Genomic DNA, 20,448 nt, shown 5'->3' with positions numbered 1-20,448 from the left:
AATGCAGTGGGTATCGGCCAAAGTGCCATCTCTGTTCTGCTTTGCGCGCGCAATTTTAACCGGAAATTACCGTTGCTTTAAACTTTATTTCGGGAAATTAAGCAAAATACAGAGAAGTTTTGAAATATATGGTCATTTTTTAAGGGCCTAACGTATTCAAGGAATAGCGTTGAATATATTCCTGAAACGCCAGCCAAGCCACTAGATGTGTTGCCTAATAGTTTAGCTTTCCCATCATGTGTTGGGTGTAGACGGCCACGAAACTGGCCATTTGGGCGTACACCTGGTACGGATGCTTGAACGGCGGCAATCCATAGCTTTCGGTAGGCGGAGAGCCCGTCGGAGCTGGCATGTCCATTGACGTGGGCAGAGAAGGTGTAGGACACGGTGGTGGCTGCGCCGGCGGAGGAGGACATGGAGCGACAGGCTGCTCGCGTGGCATCAGCGACAAACAGATGTCGCCCACCTGCAGCTGCTGGCAGTTGAGCTCGTACAGCTGCAGCGACAACTGAGGATCACATGAGGCCCAGCCCTGTCCGTAAACAAACATCGGATGACCTGGCTGCACCTCCAAGTTCATCTGAAAAATTAGTCAAGGGTGAGACAAATGTCGCTTGAAGAAGGGTAGAGATTGGCGAACCCACCTTGGCGTGCTGTGTGTCGTAGCTGAAGGTGAGGGTCACGTGGCCGGGGCATCCTTCCCGATCTATCCTAACCACTGTGGCCTCTCGCAGTTCAAATAGTTGACTACGCAGAGCCGACTGGATGAAGTCCTCGGTGCGTATGTCCTCCACGCGACGCAAGGCCCCGTTGGCCAGTTCAATGTAAGATCCCCGGCGGAAACAGGAAGCTGAGTCATCGGAGAACCCGCTGAAATTGAGGCAACTGATTAACTGTATTGGGAAAAATGCCGAATCTTTTGCTTACTTGCTGGACCAATGCTGATGGGGTGGATGAGGAGGCGGTGGTTGCCTCCTGATTGGCTCGTAGCCATGGCCATAGGAGAGTTCCATATGCATGTCGATCTGTTCGCCTGGACGGAAGCTCGTCAACTGAAGTATTCTCTGCCAAGGCAGGCAATTGATATACACTTATTCATTCAGCGCCCGCGTGTTTTCCACGGTTTTTCCAGGAATATCACCCACTCAGCCGGGCCGCCTGGTACCTGTTTTATGGCCCAAAAGGCCATAATCTGGTCGTGCCAACAGGTACGTGGCACCTTAGACGCCGGTGATCGCTACCTGCCCATCGAATTCCGCTTAACAGCCATTGTTCGTTGTCCATTGTGTTGTTTGGTCCAGAGAATCCCGGCCAGCGGCGCCGAACTGGCTGTTGCGCCAGGCGCCTTGAAGACTGCTCGGCAGCACCACCACCACTCTGAATGCAAGACGTGACCAATTGCGGATTTCTGCTGAAGCCCATTCTAGTGCTCCGTTTATTTGGTTTTTCGTTTTCTCTTAACAGCGGACGATGACGACGAGGATGACGATGCGATGGCCACTTTGCCGCAGCTGATGCCCAGGGCGTATAGATAGTAGGCCCCAAAGAAATAGAGCACTCCCAGCGCCGAGTACACGGAGGTCAACAGCAGGGGCAGGAAGGGCAGACGCTTGTCTAGGTGCAACAGGAACGAGAGCAGGTGTTCGTACAACGGAATGGCCAGAAAGCCCAGCATGTACAGCCACTCCAGCAGGTGGAAGCCTCGGAAGCCGGGGAAGATGCGATACAACTGGCCATACATCATGGCCACGTAGGACATGTACAGGGAATACCGCGGAATGTATAGATCAGCATCGAAGAGCAGCGGAAACAGGGAGAAATAGCCGGCAATGCCGAGGATGTAGGCGTATCTGGCATCCTCCCGGTTTACCAGGGTGAGCAGACTGCAAAAAGGTTGGCCTGTTAGTGGGATTCCTTGTTTCTGATTAATAGAGGGAAAGGGAACTTACCAGAGTGGAAGGAGCACCATCAAGATGGCCTTCTCGTGGACATGCCAGCCGAAGACGAACGAGGAGCAGCCGCACAAAACCACGGCTCGCAGGAAGACCAGCGGACTTTGACTGCAAAGAGATGGCGCATTAGTTAGCAGCGATATCCTTGAATCCAAGCGAAGATGGCCTCACTTCTTAGTACTGCGGAAGAGCTTCACCAGAATGGGCAGCATGAAGAGAGCGGTCAGGGCAAAAGTCATGGGCGGTGTGATGGCTGGCAGCACCGAGTGCCTGACCTCCTGGACCAATCCGGACGTGGTCGAGGCACCGCCATCCTGCACCTTTAAAACTCCGGCGGCCACCTTGTCGGCGGCGTTGTACAGAGCCCAGAAATTGGGTGCCCAGTAGGCGTGCGTTAGGCCACGCTTAAATGGAAACAGGCGGGAGAAGACCTGAGGCAATTGCTGCCAGAAGGGTCCGAAGGACACGGCGAATGGAGTGAGTCCAACGACTAGCAGCTTGACAATGGCGCCCGCCGTAGACACCACACTCGCCTGCTCCAGGCAATAGAAGCGCAGCAGGTAGACCCCAAAAGCGGGAGCCATGTACAGAAAGATGTGCTTAAAGTTGAGCAGCACGGCGAAGGCAAAGGCGCTCCAGAGGAACCTCTGACGGATGAGGGATCCGATGCTCAGGAGCAGTATGCCGAACAGCAAGCCATTGTACTGGAAGTGAATGTGGTCCACGAATAGAAGTCCCACGTTGAGAAGCAGCAACATGGAGCCGGCAAAGAACTGCTGCGTATCCCTCGCCAATCCCAGTGATCCCAGGCAGCTTCGCACGCCGAGCACATACACCAGATCCGTAACAATCACCGAGAGCCTCTGAAAGTAAACCGTGCCCTTGGACTCGTAGTTCAGGTTATCCACCACCAGCATTCGTGGATCCACGTACTTGGCCACCTGCGAAAGCAGCCACTCGAAGTAGGCGAAGAACGGCGGGTAGTCCAGTGTCCACTCGCTGGTGGCATCCACATACCACTGATCCAGGGGCAAACTGTATGTGATGGCCAGCCAGTTGCGATGGACTTCGAAATCCGTGGAATGGCTAAGGATGAATTTGTAATGGGTTTGATAACTGAAAACACCCTTGCACTCACTAGGCTGGAATCAGGAGGATCTTCAGGCCGGTGGCTATGCCCACCAGGTGCCAGAAGAGGTCCTTCATCTTCGTTTCTCTGGAGGATTGGGATTGTAGGTGCAAGTTTTGATTTCGATTCGTTTCTTATCAGCGGTGAGTGCTGCCCGATCTAGCTTGAAAGTGGCCAGAATGTGATTATCCATTGTGCCAGCCAGATCTGGCTTGGAAGTAGCCTACCTAGCCCGAATAAAAGCTATCGTTATCGGGTTGGCCAGTTTTCGCCCTCGCCGCCGCCTGGCCACACTGGCGCTCGCTTGTATGCATGTATATGTGTGTGTGTGCATTACATTACGCATTTGCTTTGCGAATTAGAAGCTAATTGAAGCGAATATTGTGGACTCGAGCCGGTCGCCAGAGTCCCACGGTTGCCGCCAACGCCGAGCTAAGGTCTCCAGCCAACCGGGCCATGTACGCCACCAACAATGGCGGCACGAACAAGGCGCCAAACAGGTAAGTTCCGCCTCCGCCAGCAAAATCGAGCGCCCCTCCCCCAAAAAAACAGGCGGTACAGCCGAGATTTTTAATATGTGCGCCGCTCCTTTTTGTTTTCATTCTGTGATCCGTACGTGTTTTGCCAAATTAATATGAATACCCCCCAGCAATGCGACCTCCATGTTCGACAACACCATCACAGTGACACCCATTAAGATGGAACTGGGCCAGGCGAATGCCAAATCGCAAAATCCAGCGGCGATGCAGCGGAGAACACCCAACGCAATGGTAGTCACCACCTCCTCCACCGTCTCCTCCGCCCAGCAGCAGCAACATCAGCAGCAGCAGGGACATCAGCAACAACAGCAGACGGTTCCCATGGCCAGCTTGGTGTCCAACGCCTGCACTCTGGTTAATCCCAGTATGAGTGTGACTGTGGCCACCACCGTTGCGAGCGGCGCCAAAGAGAAGGCAACGAAGGCCACACGGGCTCAGGTGGCACGCAAACCGCCACCCACCATCGATAACTTCTGGCCGAATATCGTGAGCGAGGTCCACAGCATCGGCCAGGTTGATGCCAAGCACCAGGTGCTGCCATTGGCGCGCATCAAGAAGATCATGAAACTGGATGAGAACGCCAAGATGATTGCTGGGGAGGCGCCGCTGTTGTTCGCCAAGGCCTGCGAGTACTTCATTCAGGAGCTGACCATGCACGCCTGGGTGCACACCGAGGAGAGCCGGCGGCGCACGCTCCAGCGTTCGGACATTGCCCAGGCGATAGCCAATTACGACCAATTCGACTTTCTCATCGACATTGTGCCGCGCGAGGAGATCAAGCCGTCGTCGGCGCAGAAGAGCAAGGATGGCAGTACTTCCAGTTCGAGCGGAATGGCGGGCACAGCCAGCAGTGCAGCCTCCACCTCCAACACAGCCACCTCCAATGCGGCCGCCTCCGTGGCGGGCAATGCTACCGCCACGGGCAACTTTGTAGCCAGTGGTTCCTCTGTACCTGCGGCCACCGCTGGCGGCCTCAAGCTGGACACCACGGGCGCAGCCACCGCCGCCGAGGTGCTCGGCTTCAGCACTGTCAACTCGGACATCTTTTCAGCGCAACTACAGCAGCAACAACAGCAGCAGCAACAGCATGCCGCCCAGCAGCAACAACAACAGCAGCAACAACATCACCAGGCGCATCCACAGCAAGTTCAGATTATTCAGCAGGGCGCTGGTGGCCAACAGTTGCAGTACTTCATCGCACTGCCGGGCCAGCAGGCGGCGCAGCTTGTGCAGCAGGTCCAACAGCAGCCGCAAGCCGCGCAGAACCATCTACCAATCAACATTTTGTCGGCCCAACAACCCACCCAGCAGTTGATACTGACCGCCGGTCCCAACGGTCAGCTGACCGCCACGCCAGCGCCGCAAACGGCTGCCCAGCAGCAGACGGCCCTGCTCCAGAATCTCGCCCAGCAGCAACAGCAGCACCAGCAACAACAGCAGCAAATTCAGCTGCTGCAGCAAGTGGTAACGCCCACGGGGGAGCTGACTAACGTGCCGGTAGGTATCACTTGAGCTCACTGCATTGAATCCCAGACTGACAATTGCCGTTTCCATTCCAGATCGCCATCAATGCCAATCATTTGCATCTCCTGCAGCGCCTACAAATGCAACAGCAGCAGCAACAGCAGCAGCAGCAACAGCAGCAGCAACAGCAACAACAGGTCATCATCCCAACCCAACTGCTGACGGCCCAGCAACTGCTCCAACTGGGCGCTGCACCTACGGTCGCGCATCAGCAGCAGCAACAGCACGCCAACCTCACCCAGAGCAACGCCAGTGCGGTGACCAGTGGCACGCCGATCTTTATCAATTCGACCATGACTGGTGCCCAGGCGGCGACGCAGGCGCAGCAGCAATCGGCGCAGCAACAGCAGCAGCAGCAGGCACAAACGATCTCCACCATGTCCACGGATCGCACATTAACCGGTGGATTTCGGTAAAAGCTGGAAGTATGATATCCGAACTAACAGTCGGACAGACGGAAAGTTGGCAATCATATCGAAGCATCGGGAGGCATTGGAATCAGGCATTGGCAAGCGGGCATTGATTGCGCCATCTCCTGTCATCCAGCACAATGTATAATATTATAGTTTACGTAGGTGTATACGATTGTATATCGGAGATCGGAGGAGATTATATATAGCTAGTGTCTAAGTCGTAGGCATTTGTGTAGAAACGATTTCTCAATTGTAATTTATTGCAAACCCTCCCGCCCCCTGGCAGCAGGTTTCACCTCCTCCAAAACACCGCCACATCCACCTCCACCACTTTTAAAACTAGCACTTAGAGAGAATAATGGGAAATCTAGTGTATGTGACGGGGATGCCACCGGTCCAAAGCATAACCCAGCGTTTCGCGTGGCATCCGCGCTTTATTATGTATTTGTACTTCTAACTAAGCTAAGCTCTGATAAACAATTATAAGCCACCAAGGACTATGTGCCAGAAACTCGTGCGCCCCCTGTATTCACTTTCTGGCCAGAATCTTGTTAATGTCCTGCAGCTCGCGGGTGCTCCACGGTTCCAGGGGATCGGGCGGCGATTGCGCCTTCCGCGTGTAAGCGGAACGTCCACGCTGGCTGCGCTCGTCTGGATCATCGCTTTCCTCCGGCGAAACTCTGGCGCCCAAGGGAACGCGGGATTTTAAAATAAAATGGATGCAGTTATAGGAACTCACTTGTTTCGGCGGCGAACGCGCGCACTTTTGGCGCGACGAGCGGCCTCATCCTGTGCTGGCTGACACTTGCGCAGGTGAAACTGCTTCATGGTGGCGTGCACCTCCTCCGCCGTGGGTATATCTTCGCTGTCCTGTCCACCATTGCCGTCCTCGGTCTCCACTTCGGCTTCCTGTTCGATGGTCAGCACCTCCTCCGACACAGCTTCATCAAAGTGGAAGCCCTGGGATTGAAGGTACATTTTTCATTCATTTTTTTTTTTCAGTTTCTTATTCGCTTACCGTATCCACATCCAAGCCAGGTGGTGCCCACACCGAGGACATGGGCTGAAACTGTCCATGGCTGTGTCCGTCGAATCCCTGCTGGTCCCGTCGAATATCCGCCTTGGATAGGGCATTGTGTGTCCGTTTGGCCAGCGATAGCTTCCCGAGAATGGGCCCGCCGCTGTCGCTCTCCTCGGTTTCCACCTCAGCCAGCATGGCCATGAACTCCTCAAGCTTTTTGGGATCGACGATCTCCTTGGGGTCCTGGAACAGGTTGCTCAAATTCGAAATGGGCAATGGCATGGCCATTACGTCCGGAGCAGCTGCAGCAGCAGCAGCAGCAGCTTGTGTTGCAGGAGCGGCCGGAGATGCTGTGGCCACTGAAGCCATTGGCAGTGGATCCACCTTCTTGACCATCGGTGCCTGCGGATGTGTCTTCATCGTTTGCTCCACCAAATCGAAGGCCTTATTGGCCAATTGCTGTAAGCCGGCAAAATAGTGGGGATCATGGGTCTCCGGTCGCTGGTCCGACATCATGATCAGCTCCCTGAAGGGATCCGGTGCTGGCGGAGCGGGCGGCGGAGCTGTCACCGATCGCAGAGTGACACCATTGGATGAAGCCGGATTGCTAGCGAAGGTCAACATGTCCATGGCGTTGGTAAAGTCGGAGTCCGTGTGCAGATTATAGGGATCCTTGAGCTTCTGCTTGGTCACTTTAACGGGACTAGAGATGGAGGCTCGGCCCCACATGAGGCGACGCATCTCCTCGCCGGTCATTCCGCGCTTCTTTAGCGCCGTTAGCGTCACACGACCCACTCGCTGAAGAGGATAAACCCAGAAATGTATTAGGATGGAAACAATAGGGATATGCCACCTTACCTTCCAGTTGGACACGGCTCCCTTCCGCTGCTTGGCCCTCGTCTTGCTCTTGCTCTTGATGACCATCACGCCGCGCACCTCGAATCCCGAGTCATCGGAGGGACCCAGCGGGATGGAGTAGGCCTCCAGATAGCCCTTGGCATCGGCCTGCGGCACTGCGCGCTCCAGGGTGACGACAATCTTGGCCCACTGCTTCATCCACTCCTTCTCCGACTGCTCGATGACAGTCACATAGGTGTTGCCCATCATGGCAATTAACATGTTGAGCAGCAGGATGGGCACGAAGATCATAAAGATGACGAACACGGTCTTGGAGAGATTGGGGTATGTGGTCTGGTTGAGATCGGGATACTGCAACATAAAGATATCATTACAAACATGTAATCCACATTCGAGGCACCCACTTACGTTATAGTCACCTAGTGTGGTTTGAAACAGGGCCATCCAAGTGCTGGTGTAGGTGTTGAACATGGTGGACTGCACCTGGGGATGTCCCTTGTAGAGGAAGTAGAAGGCCTGCGAGAATCCACACAGCACAATGCAGTAGATGATGCCAAAGGTGAACATGTCGCCCGTGATCATCGAGTAGATCATGGTCACAAAGGGACCCGTCAGCCGAATGGCACTGAAATGGAGGGAACGGGTATGACTTCTGGACAAGCCCAACTATCCAACTTACCCCGCAAAGAACATTAGGAGAAACCAGGAGCCGGGCACTGCGAATATCAGGATGGCCTCCTCGGTATCGGTGTCACCGATCAAACGAAATGGAATGCACGCCAGGATTAGCAAGTTGGAGAACAGAAAGATGGCCTTAGCTGGCGCATGGGACTGAGTACGCAGAAAAAGAATGATGGTAAGCGGAATAAAGCAATCTATATATGCTAAGATCCTTACCAGTTGCTTGAGGAAGGCGGATAATCCCTGGTTTTTTATCTCGTCGCCTTGCTGGAAGATCACATAGCTTAACACTCCAACCAGAGTGGCAAACTCGGCGCAATAACGGGCCACCGTCTGGGCATTGTAATCACCACCACTGTCGCCCTCATCCGACTGCATGTCCAGCAGAGCGGCTGCCGAGGGATCAGATCCCGCGGAGTCCTCGTCCTCGGCTTCACCATCGTGGGCTGGACGCAAGTATACCGATACGGACAGGCACAGCAGATGGGTGGACAGGATGAGCAGACGCTTCAGAAACTGGTTCTGCGCAAAGGTCTTCCACTTCTCCTCCAGCAAGCGCTGGATGATGCCGCCGTCCAACATGTCCAGATGCTCCGGCTTGGTGCCGTTCAGGATGATGAACAAGGCTGAATTCCAGTCTGTTTGGGATAGGTAATCATATCATATCTATGAGGGATTTCGACATCCTTAGGACTACTGACTAGTTCTACCGTCCGGCAGGAGTGTGTCCAGTGCATTCAGTGGGTAACCGGAGCAGGTGATGTTACTGTAGCGCCAAAACTCGCGGGCGGACAGCTCCAACATTTCACGGAAGACCTCCGCCCGTCCCAGCTTGCAGGCCAGGGTGAGTGGAGTCAGTCCTGTCTGGTTGACGATGCCATTCTTGGCCGGCGTCTTGGGATGTCGCAGGGCATAGCCGAACATGTCCAGCTTGTCGCACACGACCACCATGTGCAGGATCATGTTACCGAAGGAGTCCTGGGCATCCGGATCGGATCCGCAGTCCACCAGCAGGTTGTAGACACTCTCGTTGGCACAGCAGGCGGCCCAGGCCAGCGGATATTCACCCATGTAGGCCAGTCCCTCGTAGTCGGTGCTCTTGGCCGGATTCGCCCGCTGCTGGTCACGTGGCAGGAAGAAGCTCCCAATCGCACGCTGATTGATATCCGCACCGGCTTCGATCAGATCCGCCACCAGCTCATTGTTGCTGTAGGCAATCGACAGGTGCAGGGCACTGGCACCCAGATACTCCTCGCCCTCCATCACATCCAGCGCCAGGTTGGGGAACACACGGAGCAGCACTCTCGCCAACTTGGTGTGCACCTTGGAATCGCAAATGATGAGCACGTGGAGCAGACTCTCGCCCAGTGCGCCGCGGTACTGCATCTGCCAGCAGGCCTTGTGGTCCTCCCACTTGCCCAGCGGATCGTGGATGGACAGGGACGCCTCAATGGGTATGGTCACCTCGGTGTGGTCGCGGTACTTCCAGCGCAGAAACTCCGCGCGGTTAATCACCTGGCCCTTGCCATCGTTGTACATGAAGACCCCAAACTGCTCTCGGATCAGCTGCTCCACGGCAATCAGTCCGCCCGAGTTGATGGCGTCGATGAGGTCACCACCTGGTCAGGATTGGTTGTCAGTATTATTTTGGAACTTCTTTTGCAATTTAAAGAACCATCCTGTAATGGCGACTTGTATTTGAACCTACACCAATTAGTTTTCGAGTGGATCAAGGTCACCAAACTCGAATGTTTTGGGTCACCTATCTGTTGGCCATTTACCCATTACCTCTTTTGTAATCCGCCAGTTTGTAGAGCAGGCACTTGCACGCGGTGGCCGAGGATTGCGAGATGACGGCATCCAAGATGGCACCGGGCTTCATCTCCGGCGCCTTCTTGCGCAGGCATTTCTTCAGCAGGAACTTCATGTCCGCCGCCTCGATTCCAATTCCTGCTGCGAACTCAACTGGCCCGCTGGTTAAAATGCGCAAAACCTTCTCTGCTTGTTTGTTCGATGACCCGTGATGTCAAGAACCAGGAAGACAGCTCGTTGTCCTGGCAACCCCACCCACCTAGCCAAGCCAATGCCAATGGTGGCAAGACTACTGCCTCAAATGCACAAGTCGGTGGGGAGAAATAGGACACAAGACTTAAGGATTAGTTTTACGACTTTGAGAGACATTCTTCAAATATATAGTTTCCTTTTGTATTTTTTATTGAATTATGTATATAAATATATTTTTGCCTTCATTATTATTATTGTAATTATAACTTAGTGCTAGAGTATCGGATGGGGGTTATCGGATATACTCGTACTGTAAAATAAATTGTATAAATAATGTGTATGCTTCTGCTTCTGATTCAGATTCCGATTCAGCTTGTTCGCTTCTTTAAACCATCCTCACTACTTTCTGCTTGCATTTCCTTCGACTTCCGCTCTGAATCATCAATCAATCAATCCTTCATTCGCTTATCATCGTATTATATATCGCTTGAAGTTGTATTTTCGTATATTGGTATTGTTATAGATATATATATAAATATAAATATAAATAAGAGACGTTCGAAAATCGTAATCGAATATGGCTAATAAATACAGAACGACATAATATCTGCGGGCGTTCGAGTTGGGGGATTAGTATTGGATGTGGAGTGCGTCTAACTGGGAACTGTATTCCCGCTTCCCCGATCCCGATCCCAATCCCAATCGATCCCAGACCAACCTCTGGCAATTCTACTCTTTGCGAACATTTTTGACGGGGCGGGCAGATCCAGATCAGAATGTTTAGCGAATACTTGTCTGTCAGTCGTTCCATGGCGTTTGGATTCATTAAATGCAGCTTGGACTTTGATTTGGAGTTGCTGGAATTGCTTCAGTTTGCGACGTATGCCGTATGCCTATAACTACGCGTATGGTATGTGTGTATATATAATCTGTATAATAGAACCTTGTCTAGCACAATATTGCCCGTTACCCGAGAATTGGTTGTTGGTCTGTTTTTGAAATATTTGAGTTTGAATTTCGATTTGCCACGCTATTCGCCCTATGCGGCGACTGGTTGGGTTGATTCAGTCGTTCGAGCCAGAAGTACGAGTTCTTGGCCAGCTTTTAGTTACGCTTGGTATACAAAATATATAATATATCATGTATATGTGTATAAATGTATATTCTATTGCAAGTACAAAACGTTATTGCCTATGGGTAATGCTACTCGAGATACGTTCTATTGCCTTCCCTCGTTCTGCGTTTCGATGGCAACACATTACTTTCCCCCTTCCGTTCTGATTGGCATCGTACTTTCTTTTTGCGTTAGTAGGGGTCGTTCGGGGAGGAGGATTCTGAGGATGGAGATGGGCTGCCCAGCTTCCCAGCTGGACAACTGACCCATCCGCTGTTCAAGTCTTTTCGTTATACATTTTGGAATTGTTGTTTGCATGTCTTTTCGGTTTGATTCGGCTGTTGCAGTATGTTTGATTTACGCCTTTTACAGTATAAAAATTGTCTCGCTTGATTGTAGTTCTCAGCATTATACACTCAATATTTTCATTATTTTGTTTTTTCCTTTTTGTTTGGCTACAGTCTATATGTTTTTGTTTCCTGTCTTGTTGTTGGTTGGGGAAATGAAAAGGTAATGGTGGTCATTTGGGGGATCGAACGATGCGAAAGACTAGAGACGATGTTGGGGGGCATCTTCGGTTCGAGTTGGGCGGGTTTTTCATTTCGAATGGATGGTAGGTAGCAAGGGGGTGAAATGTTGCAAAAAGGGAAATAGTCAGGCACACACACACTCTATCTCTCTCTCTCGCTCTTTCTCTCTCTTACGCACTCGCATGCAAACGTGAAACAAACAGAGAGGGGAATACATATGCGTATATGTAAAAGTAGTATCATCTAAGCCCTTCTCCTCACTTTTCCTATATGGCCACATAAACTGAAGGACACAGGAGAATTAGGGAAATTAATCGTAAGTGTAAAGACCTAAGTAGGCTAAACTAATTTTGGACTAACTACTTAAATAGCACGCAAAAAAACACAAACATATATGGGTAAATCAAAAGTTAATACACACACAATTAAAAAAAAATTAAAATATATAAAAATCAACGTTTAACAAAACGAACAAAACTGGCTTATGATGTTTAATTTGGCAATTATTGAGCAACTGCAGTAATTGGCAGAGGAGCGAGGAACTGAATGCTGGGATGCTGAAGGATGAGGGATGAGGGTGTGTGTACGGGAGTGTGTTAGTTTTACTTTCGGCTTAGCAACGAGTTCTTTATATACGCTCGCTCACAAGGAGATTGTAAGGGTTAAGCACTTTGCTGTTCTGTCATGATGTCGTGTCATGTGTAGATTGTTAAAAAAAAGTTACGCCCAATTGGTTAAACGCTAAATTGTGAACTGATTTCCATGGTTCATGTCCGCCGCAGACGTTGGCTATACTGCTACTCCTGCCACTCGTTCTCGTCCACGCCCTCCATGTCATCCTGCTCCAGCTTGGTGGTGAACTCCATGCGCGCGCTAACTGATTTCTGGATCTGAAAGGACCGGTTTTTAGTTGGATCCAGTATATAGATCAACTGAATGGTTTTATCCTACCTCCTGCTGTTTGTTGATCTCGTACTCGGACTTTTGACCACCGAACTGAGGATGATCCGGCTTCTTGATGGGCTGCGCTGGCACTTGCTGTATGGAAGACACTAAAACAGAGATCACATTATTTAACTTTCCCCGAATAGAGAGTCGCTCATCACTCACAAGTTTCCATGCCCTCTGGCTTGAGGCTGACCTTGGGTGCCGCCTTGTCATTGCTAGCGAACCAATCCTCGGAGCTCAGCGTGGCGCTCCAGGTGATGCGTGTGGGTGGGAACAGATCGTCTTGGAACAGCTCGCTCTGCAAAGAGTGATATTGAGCACGGGTAGGGAAATGCCCAACAGGCATCAAAAACCTACCTTGATGCGGGGCACTGTGAAACTCAGGGGTTCAATTGTGGTATTGGTTAGCCGATAGGCCTTCGAGAACTCCACGCTGGCCACGTCGCAGTGGTTCTTGGTGAGGAAACTGAGGCCCTGGTGCAGCGAGGTGCAACGATGGTGCGACAGTGGGCAGATGTACGGCTCCTCGTCGGTGATCTCGTAGCAGTAGATTGTGGAGTCACCCTTGCCCGTAACAAACAGTGTGGAGCTATCTTCGTCATAGAATGGAATCAATATGGAGGGTGAGACATCCAAACTGGCAGTGTTCAACGGGGCGGACAACTTTTGAGCATTGTACACGCTGATCTGTCGCTCCGAAACCCTTAAAAAGTTATGCAAATTTCAGTCAAATGTTCACCAAATGGTCGAATTTTTATAATCCTACTTGTCAAAACCTGTGCAGACGATATAATGTCCCTCCAACGCCCAGGTGATCCGAGCGCCACGAGTGCCGACCGGTCCATTTCCCTCCCGTATGGGTGTCTCCGATTTCCTTGGATTGTATACCCTAATCTTGCCATCCTTGCACACGGTGGCGCCCAGCCGGCCGCAGGGACTCCAGGCGAAGTCAAAGATCTGATCCGTATGCCCGGTTAGCGAGCACTTCTCGGTCATGGTGCGCAAATCCCACAGCTTGATGGTCATATCGTAGCTGGCGGTTAGCAGAACATCAGCAGCCAACGGGTGGAAGCGTATGAAGTAAATCTTGTCCAGGTGAGCGGTCAGCTCGCCGGCAGGTGTGTTTGTCGGCTCACTCAATCCTCCGGCTTCAATATGCCAGATCTTTACGATGCCATCGTCGCAGGCCACAGCCAATCGCTGGGCATTAAACGGATCCCACTGGAAGTCCATGATGTTGCTGCCGTTCACTAGCGACGGAATCACGCCATCGGGCAATCGTCCAGGGCGGCTCAACTCAAAGATGGCAATCTTGCCACCGGGCCCAGAAAGGGGCACTGCAACGCGCTCCTGGTTGGCGTGGAAGCCATTGCACTCGCCCGGAATCTGGCGACTTAGGTTGCGCAAGTTCTCGATGTGCGTGGACTTGTGACCGGGAGTGCCTTTCAAGTGCCTGAACTTGGACACCTTGCCAAAGACGGTGGAGGTGCGCTTGGTGCTGGCAGCACTAAAAGCCGCCTCAGTGGCGGATTTCTTGAGGCCAGCGCCGTTTCCGCGGCGGTGCTCCTCCATTAATTTTCCCTCTGGCACAGAGATGCGCTTGGTGTCGATCACGTTGCCCTGCTGCTGCTGCTGTTGGCTGGGCTTCAGGGGTTCCACCTTGGAGTGCTCGCGACGTCTGCAAATCGAAAATGTAGGATAAGCATGGGTACTGTGCGTTACGTCTTGGGGGGAATACTTACAATGGGACTGGCGACTGAGGCTTCTCGTCCACCTGGCTCTTGGAGCGGTTCTCGTATATGCGCCGTCGCTCGGCAAAGCTGCTCCTGGAGGTACAGTTCCTTCGCAGATCCGCATCCGTGCGATCTTCGCCCTCCGTCGAGTTCTCCGAGGACTCAGAGTTTTGCTCGAATATCTAAGAACAGTCATGGAAAATCAAGCAAAGGATTAGTTTCTGGCAAGTATAATAAAGTTGGGAATCCCTTTAGCAGACCTTGTCGGATGATTCATCATCGTCAGCCGAGGACTACACAGTTGTTATAGTAGTTCCCGTTGCAGAATCGGCAGTAGTTCAAGTACAGAAGATAAAGTTGGTTTTTAAGGGTTAGTTGGAAGTGATCGGGAGCGTTTCAAAGTTAGTTAGGCGTAAGAAGGCGAATTTTGTTGTTGGCAGAGGCATGTAATAGAGGGTGAGCAGAACGTTACAGTAGTAATAGCATATAATGGATTATATATAGACCCCATTTGACGCGAACTTACCTTACGGCGCTCCGAGGTGGTAAGTGACTTCTGGACACCATTTCCAGCCACAGCAGGTTCCTTTTCGTGCTTCTCTGCAAGAAAGTAGTGGGTATGCAGTAGTTAAAGGTCTTCATTCAGAGAACCCAGTCTAATTACTTTTAATTTCGATTTCCACAATGAGATCCGGTTTGGCTCCCTGAGCGGGTGTCATCTCCACTCCGCTGTCCTGGCCCACGTTCGAGATATTCTCGTGGGATCCCGGGGCCAAGGGCACAGCGAACACCTTGTCGAACGAAACGTCACCTGTGGTGCTGGAAAAGGGCTTTGGACCCAAACGTGGCTGTGGAAAAAACCAGGTAATGTTAGTCCATATCCATAAGTATCCACTCCAGTAGAAAAAAATCATAAATAGAGTTTACAGAATTCGCAGAAATACCAACTGAGACAAACTACAATGGTCTGAATATACAACGGATATCGTAAACAACTGAAAATGTGCCAATAAGAAAACAAAACGAAATTCTATCAACTGAAAACATAATTTCTAGGTGTTTCACAGGAAATCCAAGCGGCAACCAACTGCAAATGAAGAAAACAAACGTAGGGCGCTGAAATATGAATCGGGAGATGACGCGAATCTGTTGACTTGGTTATTGGTAACAGCAACGGCCGCCTCAATATCAACAATATCCGGAAAAAATAGGAAAAAATTACCTGAGTGCAGCCAAAACTAATTAAAACTTTACCCAAAAGTATAATAATCAGCTAAACGATATAATACACAAACAATAAACAAAAAGGAGTATCTGGCGGTGGATTATGAAGTGATGGTGACGGCACCTTGTAAGCAGACGCAGCGGTGGTACGAGGCCTTGGGCGCGGCGTGTTGGTGCTGCTGCTTTCCCCAGCGGAATCACTAGCCTCCGGTAGGGAATTGTTGCGCGAAGTGCGCGGCATGGGCTTCGGTGGGGAGTGGCTGCCACTGGCCGAATGGTTGTCCAGTCCACCGGACGAGGAGACCTCCTCGCTGCTGCCAGTCGAATGCTCCTGCTCGGTGGGTGACTCCTTGTCATCCTCCTGGGACTGGGCGTAGGCATGGGCTTTTTCCTTCTCCGAATCCACCTTGTATTTGGCCTCGAACTTACGGATGAGCTCACTGCACTCGCCATCTGGTTGGGTTTGTGAAGGTATGCTCTTCTTTCCGTTGCTATCGTTGCTGTTGTCATTGCCGTTCTTCTCCTCAAAGTTATTCCCCTTGTTTAGCATGACAAAGTGCTCGTTATCGTTGCGTTTGGCCTGCTGATTGGGTTTCCCAGTGGTGTTGCTCTTGGCCCGCTGATTCTCCAGGTTCTTAACAAAATCGCTCAGGTTACCGCGATGAATCTGCATTGATGGCCAAATTGGGGTTAAACGAAACGCCCAAGAAGAGCTAACTATTGAACCCTAACTACGTTAACCCCTGAAGTACTGGTCTTCCGTTTTCCAATCTTACAATCTATAAGTCGAAATATTAATAAATAGAAGGTTACTTACAATAATTGGCTCATCGCCATGCTCGCGCTTGGCGGGATCAAGGCTCATCTTGGGCACCGCCTGGTTGCTGCCATTCAGCCACTCGCCGGCCACCAGTTCAGTCTTGTAGCCAGTGGTCTCCGGATATAGATCGGCGTGGAAATCACGGTATGTCTGTGGAATTTTCTTAGTACTTCGAGGATACATTTTATATTAGTATACGCACCTTTCTCGGCACCTGGTACATGATGGGTATGACCATGTTGGAGGTCAATTGCAACACCCGGTTAACCTCCGCCTCCATGACTTTAAGTGCTCGCTTGGGCACCAGACAAGCTCCCTTCGTCTGCTCGCCAGTATGACGCAAACCTTCAATCAAATACGGATCCTTGTCCGTAATTTCCAAGTAGTTAATGGTTGTGTCACCCTTTCCGGCTAGGAAAAGCATATTGGTGTCGGGATCGAAGAGTGGCATCAGTATGCCCGTGGAGCAGTCCAGCTCAAGAGTTTTCTCTGGCGTGTTGAAGTTGCGCACATCACGGATGATCACCTGTCGCAGTCGGGCCGCATCGAAGCCAGTGGTCAGGATGCGGTGCTGATTGCCCAGCCACACTACCCGCGAATCCTTGATGCTCTGATGTGACTCAGCAGTCAGCTGGATGGGTGAACCTGCGGCACGGGGATCGAAGATTCGCACATTCTTATCCTTGCAACTGGTGGCCAAAACGGACCCATCCTCCCGCCAACTGGCTGACTGTATGACCTCGGGATGCTCATTGTTCGCTGTAGGGACAAAAATACATTTAGTTTGGGTACCATTTAAAAAAGGATGTGTTCACTCACAGAATATCTCCTTTTGGGTGCTGAGATCAAAGAGAGCCACGCAGCCGGCGGCTGTGGAGTACATCAAGCCATCGGCCGTTGGATGAAAGCCCACTGTCTCGACGCGTCTCTGCTTGTGTGAGAAGATGGCCTCCGGATCGGAAAGCGACTGCTCCAGACCTTTTTCCGGTATGTGCCAGATTTTGACCTGTAAATTGCAATGGGAGTGATTGATTAGCTGGGGGACTGTGTATCATGTTGGCTATTAAATTTGTGACTAAGCATTTCGCGGATCTTATGGTTTCTGGTGAGTTATTAGTATTAATAATAGCACATTATTGATTGCTGGTTCTTATCTCACTCAAAAACTCATCATAACACGCAACTTTTTTATCTCTAGCTTCTGGGAAACAACAATGTATAAGATTAATGCAGAATAATTAATGTATAAGTAAATAATATGAGTAACTTGATGGACAAATCACTGGGAAGGGATGACCTAACACATAATATATTTTTAAAACATTTCACATGAAATATTGAAAAATATACAGTTCGGTGATCTCTTACCAGGCAATCCTGCGAGGCGGTGGCCAGCAGCCCGTCGTGGAACGGGGAGAACTTGAGGTCCGTCACTGTGTCCGTGTGCCCATGGAGCAGCGGCATGGTCTTGCTCTTGCGGCCACAATCGTCCAGCGGGAGGACAGCTACGCTGGAGCCGGTGTGCTCCCAGTTGAAGGCCATAAAGGCGCCGGAGGCGGCGATGTTGTTACCGTACGTCTGGTAGCTGCCCACACAGATCTCGCGGACGCATGCCTCTGCCTTTGGCACAATGGGTGCGGCATTTTTGTACTTGGAAGCCTTGAATCGCCAGGCCATGGTTGGCTACTTGGTTGAGATGGGGGGCTTCGATCCGATGTGATGGCGATCCGATGCGGATGTGGATATGGACGCTCTCTGCTCGAGTGTAGAGTGCCGATTGTGGATTGTATATGCCTGATGGTTGATGGTTGGATGCCTGATGGTCGATTGTCACTAGTCCGTTGGCTCCCTCTCAGTCGCTCTCTTGCGCTTCGCTCTCCGCTGCGCTTCTCCGTTTCTGAGTTTCGTTTCTGGAAAATGGCAAAATAGCCGCATAAGTATGATATCACTTGGGTGCGCGGGGGACATTCCACAGTTTGTTATCGCCTTGCCCGCCGCCGCTCCTGACTCATCGTCATCCGAATTCGATAGGGCAAACAATAGCCGATAACCGAATATAAATAATAATACATTTAGCAAGTAGGGGAAAAAAAAGAGAGATGCACTTGCTATTGCGGCGATACGACTATTGAAAAGAGAAAGCTGGACAAGAATGGTGTCCACCAAAGCCGGATGAGCCAGCCAGACCAACACTCGCGCATTTGGCGTACGTGTTTGTTTGAGTGTGTATGCGAATGTTTGTTTGTACATCATCAGGAAAGGCGAGGAAAAACACTGGGCAAAAATTATGCGATCCGGCCGGTAGGGGTTAATTTGCCACACCTATGGGTTAGTGATCTTCTTTTCAACGCTATTTATTCACATTCTGCAAAGCTAAACGTATATTTTGTATTATTTGTACTAATTTTTAATGTGCAGTTTGCAAATATTAAGTACGAGTTTGAACAACTGCTGAGAATGGCAACACCAAACAGTATGATCCAAGCGGCGGTAAGGGTTAATATGCCACACCTAAGGGTTAACGATCCTTTTGATAAATTTAATGGAGAGTTTCACCACACATACACTTGTACAAACACAACCCACTTGGCTTGCAGTTTATGGATGACCACAGTGAGCACTCTGTAAGCTAACCATCACATTAGTGTGGTTACATCAATTTGTTTTTAGATCTAACAAATTAAATGTTTCTTTGCAAAATATGAGTAGTTTTCATTAGTAATTACTTTAGTTTTATAGTTAACTGTCTGGAGGCCACACTGTAGTTTCCCGAGTGCAGTTAGCAAACGTTGAGAGAGCGAGAGCGGGAGGGAGAGAGCATGCGCCAATTCAACTGTTTCTGTTTGTTAGAAAGCGGCAAAACAAATGACCACTGGGGGTAAAAGGAGGCGCGGCTGGGGGACTGCCAAGCAGGTATTGGCCAGCGGAGACACCAGGTAATGGGGTCAAGTGATTTAGAAAAGCAAAATCAAAGGCAATGTAACGAAGCGATGTTGCAAAGTGAGAGCGAGACGGGCACAGGTGCAACCTGCAGGAGAGCTGAGCGGCTAACGGTTAACGGATGTCAGCAGGCGGCGTGGGAGAGCACGAGCATCTGCATCCCTATCTCTCTTTTTCTCTTTCGCTTGGCTGGGGGTGGCTAAAAACAAGCCGGCTAGCAGTTTTGTTGTTTTCACCCACTAAACACACACACACATTTGCACTTCTGGTGGTTGATTTTTGGTCACTTTGTTGTTCTTGTTGTTGTTGTTGCTTATATGCATTTATTGACATTTTCCCGAGTTTTCCTTCCTTTATTTTGCATACATTGCATTTGATTATTGGGTATTACTTTCTAGTTTACGTGCAATTCAATAAAAAGAGGGGTGAATTTATTTTTGATATACTTCTTCGTTTCTCGCTTTTCGTTCGTTTCCTTTTCCTTATTTTTTGCAGCACACACCCTGGCGCCGGCAGAAGAAGAAGAGGAAGACTCCAAAGCGGCGGCAATGACAATGACAACTACAAATGCAACAACAAAGGGTGCACGGGGGTGGAGTGGGGAGTACCGGAGAGGGGGTGGTGCAACTACACCAACAACAACTGCGCAAAGGCGACGCCGCTTCTTTTTTTTATGGGCAAACAAAGGAGCAGTTTTGCACACACACACACACTTGCACACTTGAGGTGCAGCGCTGCAACTGCACACCCACACAAACACACACGGATGGAAAAACCCGGCGATTAGGCTCACACACACGCACCGGTAATTATACTCCCGCTAGTAATTATAAATATTGCAATTAAATTACCAATGCAATCAATAAACTACGCGAGAGATCTTCAACTTTTTTTTCAAACGTTCTGTCATTGTCTATCGATAGTTTCAATCTTCGTGTGCTAGAGGTGGCACCTTATCATCGCCCAATACCGATAGCGCTATCGATAACAAGTGACAATCGTCACTTTCTTCGTCACT

At 50.6% G+C, this 20,448-nt stretch overlaps 5 protein-coding genes across 9 annotated transcripts; 1 reads left to right on the top strand and 4 right to left on the bottom strand.

The window, feature by feature from the left end:
• Positions 1 to 66: 66 nt before the first annotated feature.
• On the bottom strand, positions 67 to 1,422 carry LOC6551642. The gene is made up of 4 exons (XM_026981980.1): positions 1,242 to 1,422; positions 928 to 1,090; positions 645 to 870; positions 67 to 580 (listed from the first exon to the last, which is right to left on the bottom strand). Exons 1-4 carry the CDS (start codon positions 1,420 to 1,422, stop codon positions 215 to 217), a joined length of 936 nt encoding a protein of 311 aa, XP_026837781.1. The 3' UTR covers positions 67 to 214.
• LOC6551641 (probable dolichyl pyrophosphate Glc1Man9GlcNAc2 alpha-1,3-glucosyltransferase) lies at positions 1,406 to 3,258 on the bottom strand. Its single transcript, XM_001978452.3, has 4 exons — positions 3,091 to 3,258; positions 2,124 to 3,038; positions 1,950 to 2,060; positions 1,406 to 1,883 (listed from the first exon to the last, which is right to left on the bottom strand). Exons 1-4 carry the CDS (start codon positions 3,156 to 3,158, stop codon positions 1,436 to 1,438), a joined length of 1,542 nt encoding a protein of 513 aa, XP_001978488.1. The 5' UTR covers positions 3,159 to 3,258; the 3' UTR covers positions 1,406 to 1,435.
• An 80-nt stretch (positions 3,259 to 3,338) lies between these two features.
• Positions 3,339 to 6,072, top strand: LOC6551691 (nuclear transcription factor Y subunit gamma). Its single transcript, XM_001978451.3, has 3 exons — positions 3,339 to 3,581; positions 3,731 to 5,117; positions 5,180 to 6,072. Exons 1-3 carry the CDS (start codon positions 3,538 to 3,540, stop codon positions 5,558 to 5,560), a joined length of 1,812 nt encoding a protein of 603 aa, XP_001978487.1. The 5' UTR covers positions 3,339 to 3,537; the 3' UTR covers positions 5,561 to 6,072.
• LOC6551690 lies at positions 6,049 to 10,184 on the bottom strand. The gene is made up of 9 exons (XM_001978450.3): positions 9,906 to 10,184; positions 8,819 to 9,736; positions 8,334 to 8,755; positions 8,116 to 8,267; positions 7,845 to 8,061; positions 7,437 to 7,787; positions 6,576 to 7,376; positions 6,297 to 6,517; positions 6,049 to 6,237 (listed from the first exon to the last, which is right to left on the bottom strand). The coding sequence occupies exons 1-9, from the start codon at positions 10,042 to 10,044 to the stop codon at positions 6,087 to 6,089; spliced, it is 3,372 nt and encodes a 1,123-aa protein (XP_001978486.1). The 5' UTR covers positions 10,045 to 10,184; the 3' UTR covers positions 6,049 to 6,086.
• Positions 10,185 to 10,581: 397 nt separating this feature from the next.
• Positions 10,582 to 20,425, bottom strand: LOC6551689 (coronin-7). 5 transcript variants are annotated; one of them, XM_026982270.1, is made up of 15 exons: positions 20,234 to 20,425; positions 17,859 to 18,400; positions 17,310 to 17,496; positions 16,693 to 17,249; positions 16,488 to 16,640; positions 15,795 to 16,337; positions 15,111 to 15,294; positions 14,973 to 15,046; positions 14,707 to 14,739; positions 14,456 to 14,628; positions 13,480 to 14,391; positions 13,071 to 13,416; positions 12,876 to 13,011; positions 12,717 to 12,817; positions 10,582 to 12,655 (listed from the first exon to the last, which is right to left on the bottom strand). In XM_026982270.1, exons 2-15 carry the CDS (start codon positions 18,165 to 18,167, stop codon positions 12,563 to 12,565), a joined length of 3,801 nt encoding a protein of 1,266 aa, XP_026838071.1. In that variant the 5' UTR covers positions 18,168 to 18,400; positions 20,234 to 20,425; the 3' UTR covers positions 10,582 to 12,562. The 5 variants fall into 5 exon arrangements, with proteins under 5 accessions (XP_026838071.1, XP_015011385.1, XP_001978485.1 ...); XM_015155899.2 differs by having other exon boundaries at positions 20,282 to 20,398; XM_001978449.3 differs by lacking the exon at positions 14,707 to 14,739 and having other exon boundaries at positions 20,282 to 20,398.
• Positions 20,426 to 20,448: the final 23 nt, after the last annotated feature.

This window comes from Drosophila erecta, unplaced genomic scaffold (assembly GCF_003286155.1).
Source record: "Drosophila erecta strain 14021-0224.00,06,07 unplaced genomic scaffold, DereRS2 tig00000126-arrow-pilon, whole genome shotgun sequence".
NCBI lineage: Eukaryota > Metazoa > Arthropoda > Insecta > Diptera > Drosophilidae > Drosophila > Drosophila erecta.
This window is presented reverse-complemented; position numbering and strand designations above follow the sequence as displayed.

Excerpts from the sequence above, each read along its gene's own strand:
- LOC6551689 (XM_026982270.1), bottom strand. The coding sequence starts at position 18,167 with ATGGCCTGGCGATTCAAGGCTTCCAAGTACAAAAATGCCGCACCCATT. Across the intron at positions 14,392-14,455 it reads CCTCAGTCGCCAGTCCCATT|ACGTCGCGAGCACTCCAAGG; the intron begins GTAAGTATTCCC and ends TTCGATTTGCAG. Across the intron at positions 12,818-12,875 it reads GCCAGAGGGCATGGAAACTT|TGTCTTCCATACAGCAAGTG; the intron begins GTGAGTGATGAG and ends TCTCTGTTTTAG.
- LOC6551642 (XM_026981980.1), bottom strand. The coding sequence starts at position 1,422 with ATGGGCTTCAGCAGAAATCCGCAATTGGTCACGTCTTGCATTCAGAGT. Across the intron at positions 1,091-1,241 it reads AAGCGGAATTCGATGGGCAG|TGTATATCAATTGCCTGCCT; the intron begins GTAGCGATCACC and ends TGAATGAATAAG. Across the intron at positions 871-927 it reads CATCAGCATTGGTCCAGCAA|CGGGTTCTCCGATGACTCAG; the intron begins GTAAGCAAAAGA and ends CCTCAATTTCAG.
- LOC6551690 (XM_001978450.3), bottom strand. The coding sequence starts at position 10,044 with ATGAAGTTCCTGCTGAAGAAATGCCTGCGCAAGAAGGCGCCGGAGATG. Across the intron at positions 8,756-8,818 it reads CCTGCCGGACGGTAGAACTA|ACTGGAATTCAGCCTTGTTC; the intron begins GTCAGTAGTCCT and ends TATCCCAAACAG. Across the intron at positions 6,518-6,575 it reads CTGGCTTGGATGTGGATACG|GGCTTCCACTTTGATGAAGC; the intron begins GTAAGCGAATAA and ends CTTCAATCCCAG.
- LOC6551691 (XM_001978451.3), top strand. The coding sequence starts at position 3,538 with ATGTACGCCACCAACAATGGCGGCACGAACAAGGCGCCAAACAG. Across the intron at positions 3,582-3,730 it reads ACGAACAAGGCGCCAAACAG|CAATGCGACCTCCATGTTCG; the intron begins GTAAGTTCCGCC and ends AATACCCCCCAG. Across the intron at positions 5,118-5,179 it reads GGGAGCTGACTAACGTGCCG|ATCGCCATCAATGCCAATCA; the intron begins GTAGGTATCACT and ends TTTCCATTCCAG.
- LOC6551641 (XM_001978452.3), bottom strand. The coding sequence starts at position 3,158 with ATGAAGGACCTCTTCTGGCACCTGGTGGGCATAGCCACCGGCCTGAAG. Across the intron at positions 3,039-3,090 it reads ATCCTCCTGATTCCAGCCTA|CCATTCCACGGATTTCGAAG; the intron begins GTGAGTGCAAGG and ends ATTCATCCTTAG. Across the intron at positions 1,884-1,949 it reads ATGGTGCTCCTTCCACTCTG|TCTGCTCACCCTGGTAAACC; the intron begins GTAAGTTCCCTT and ends ACCTTTTTGCAG.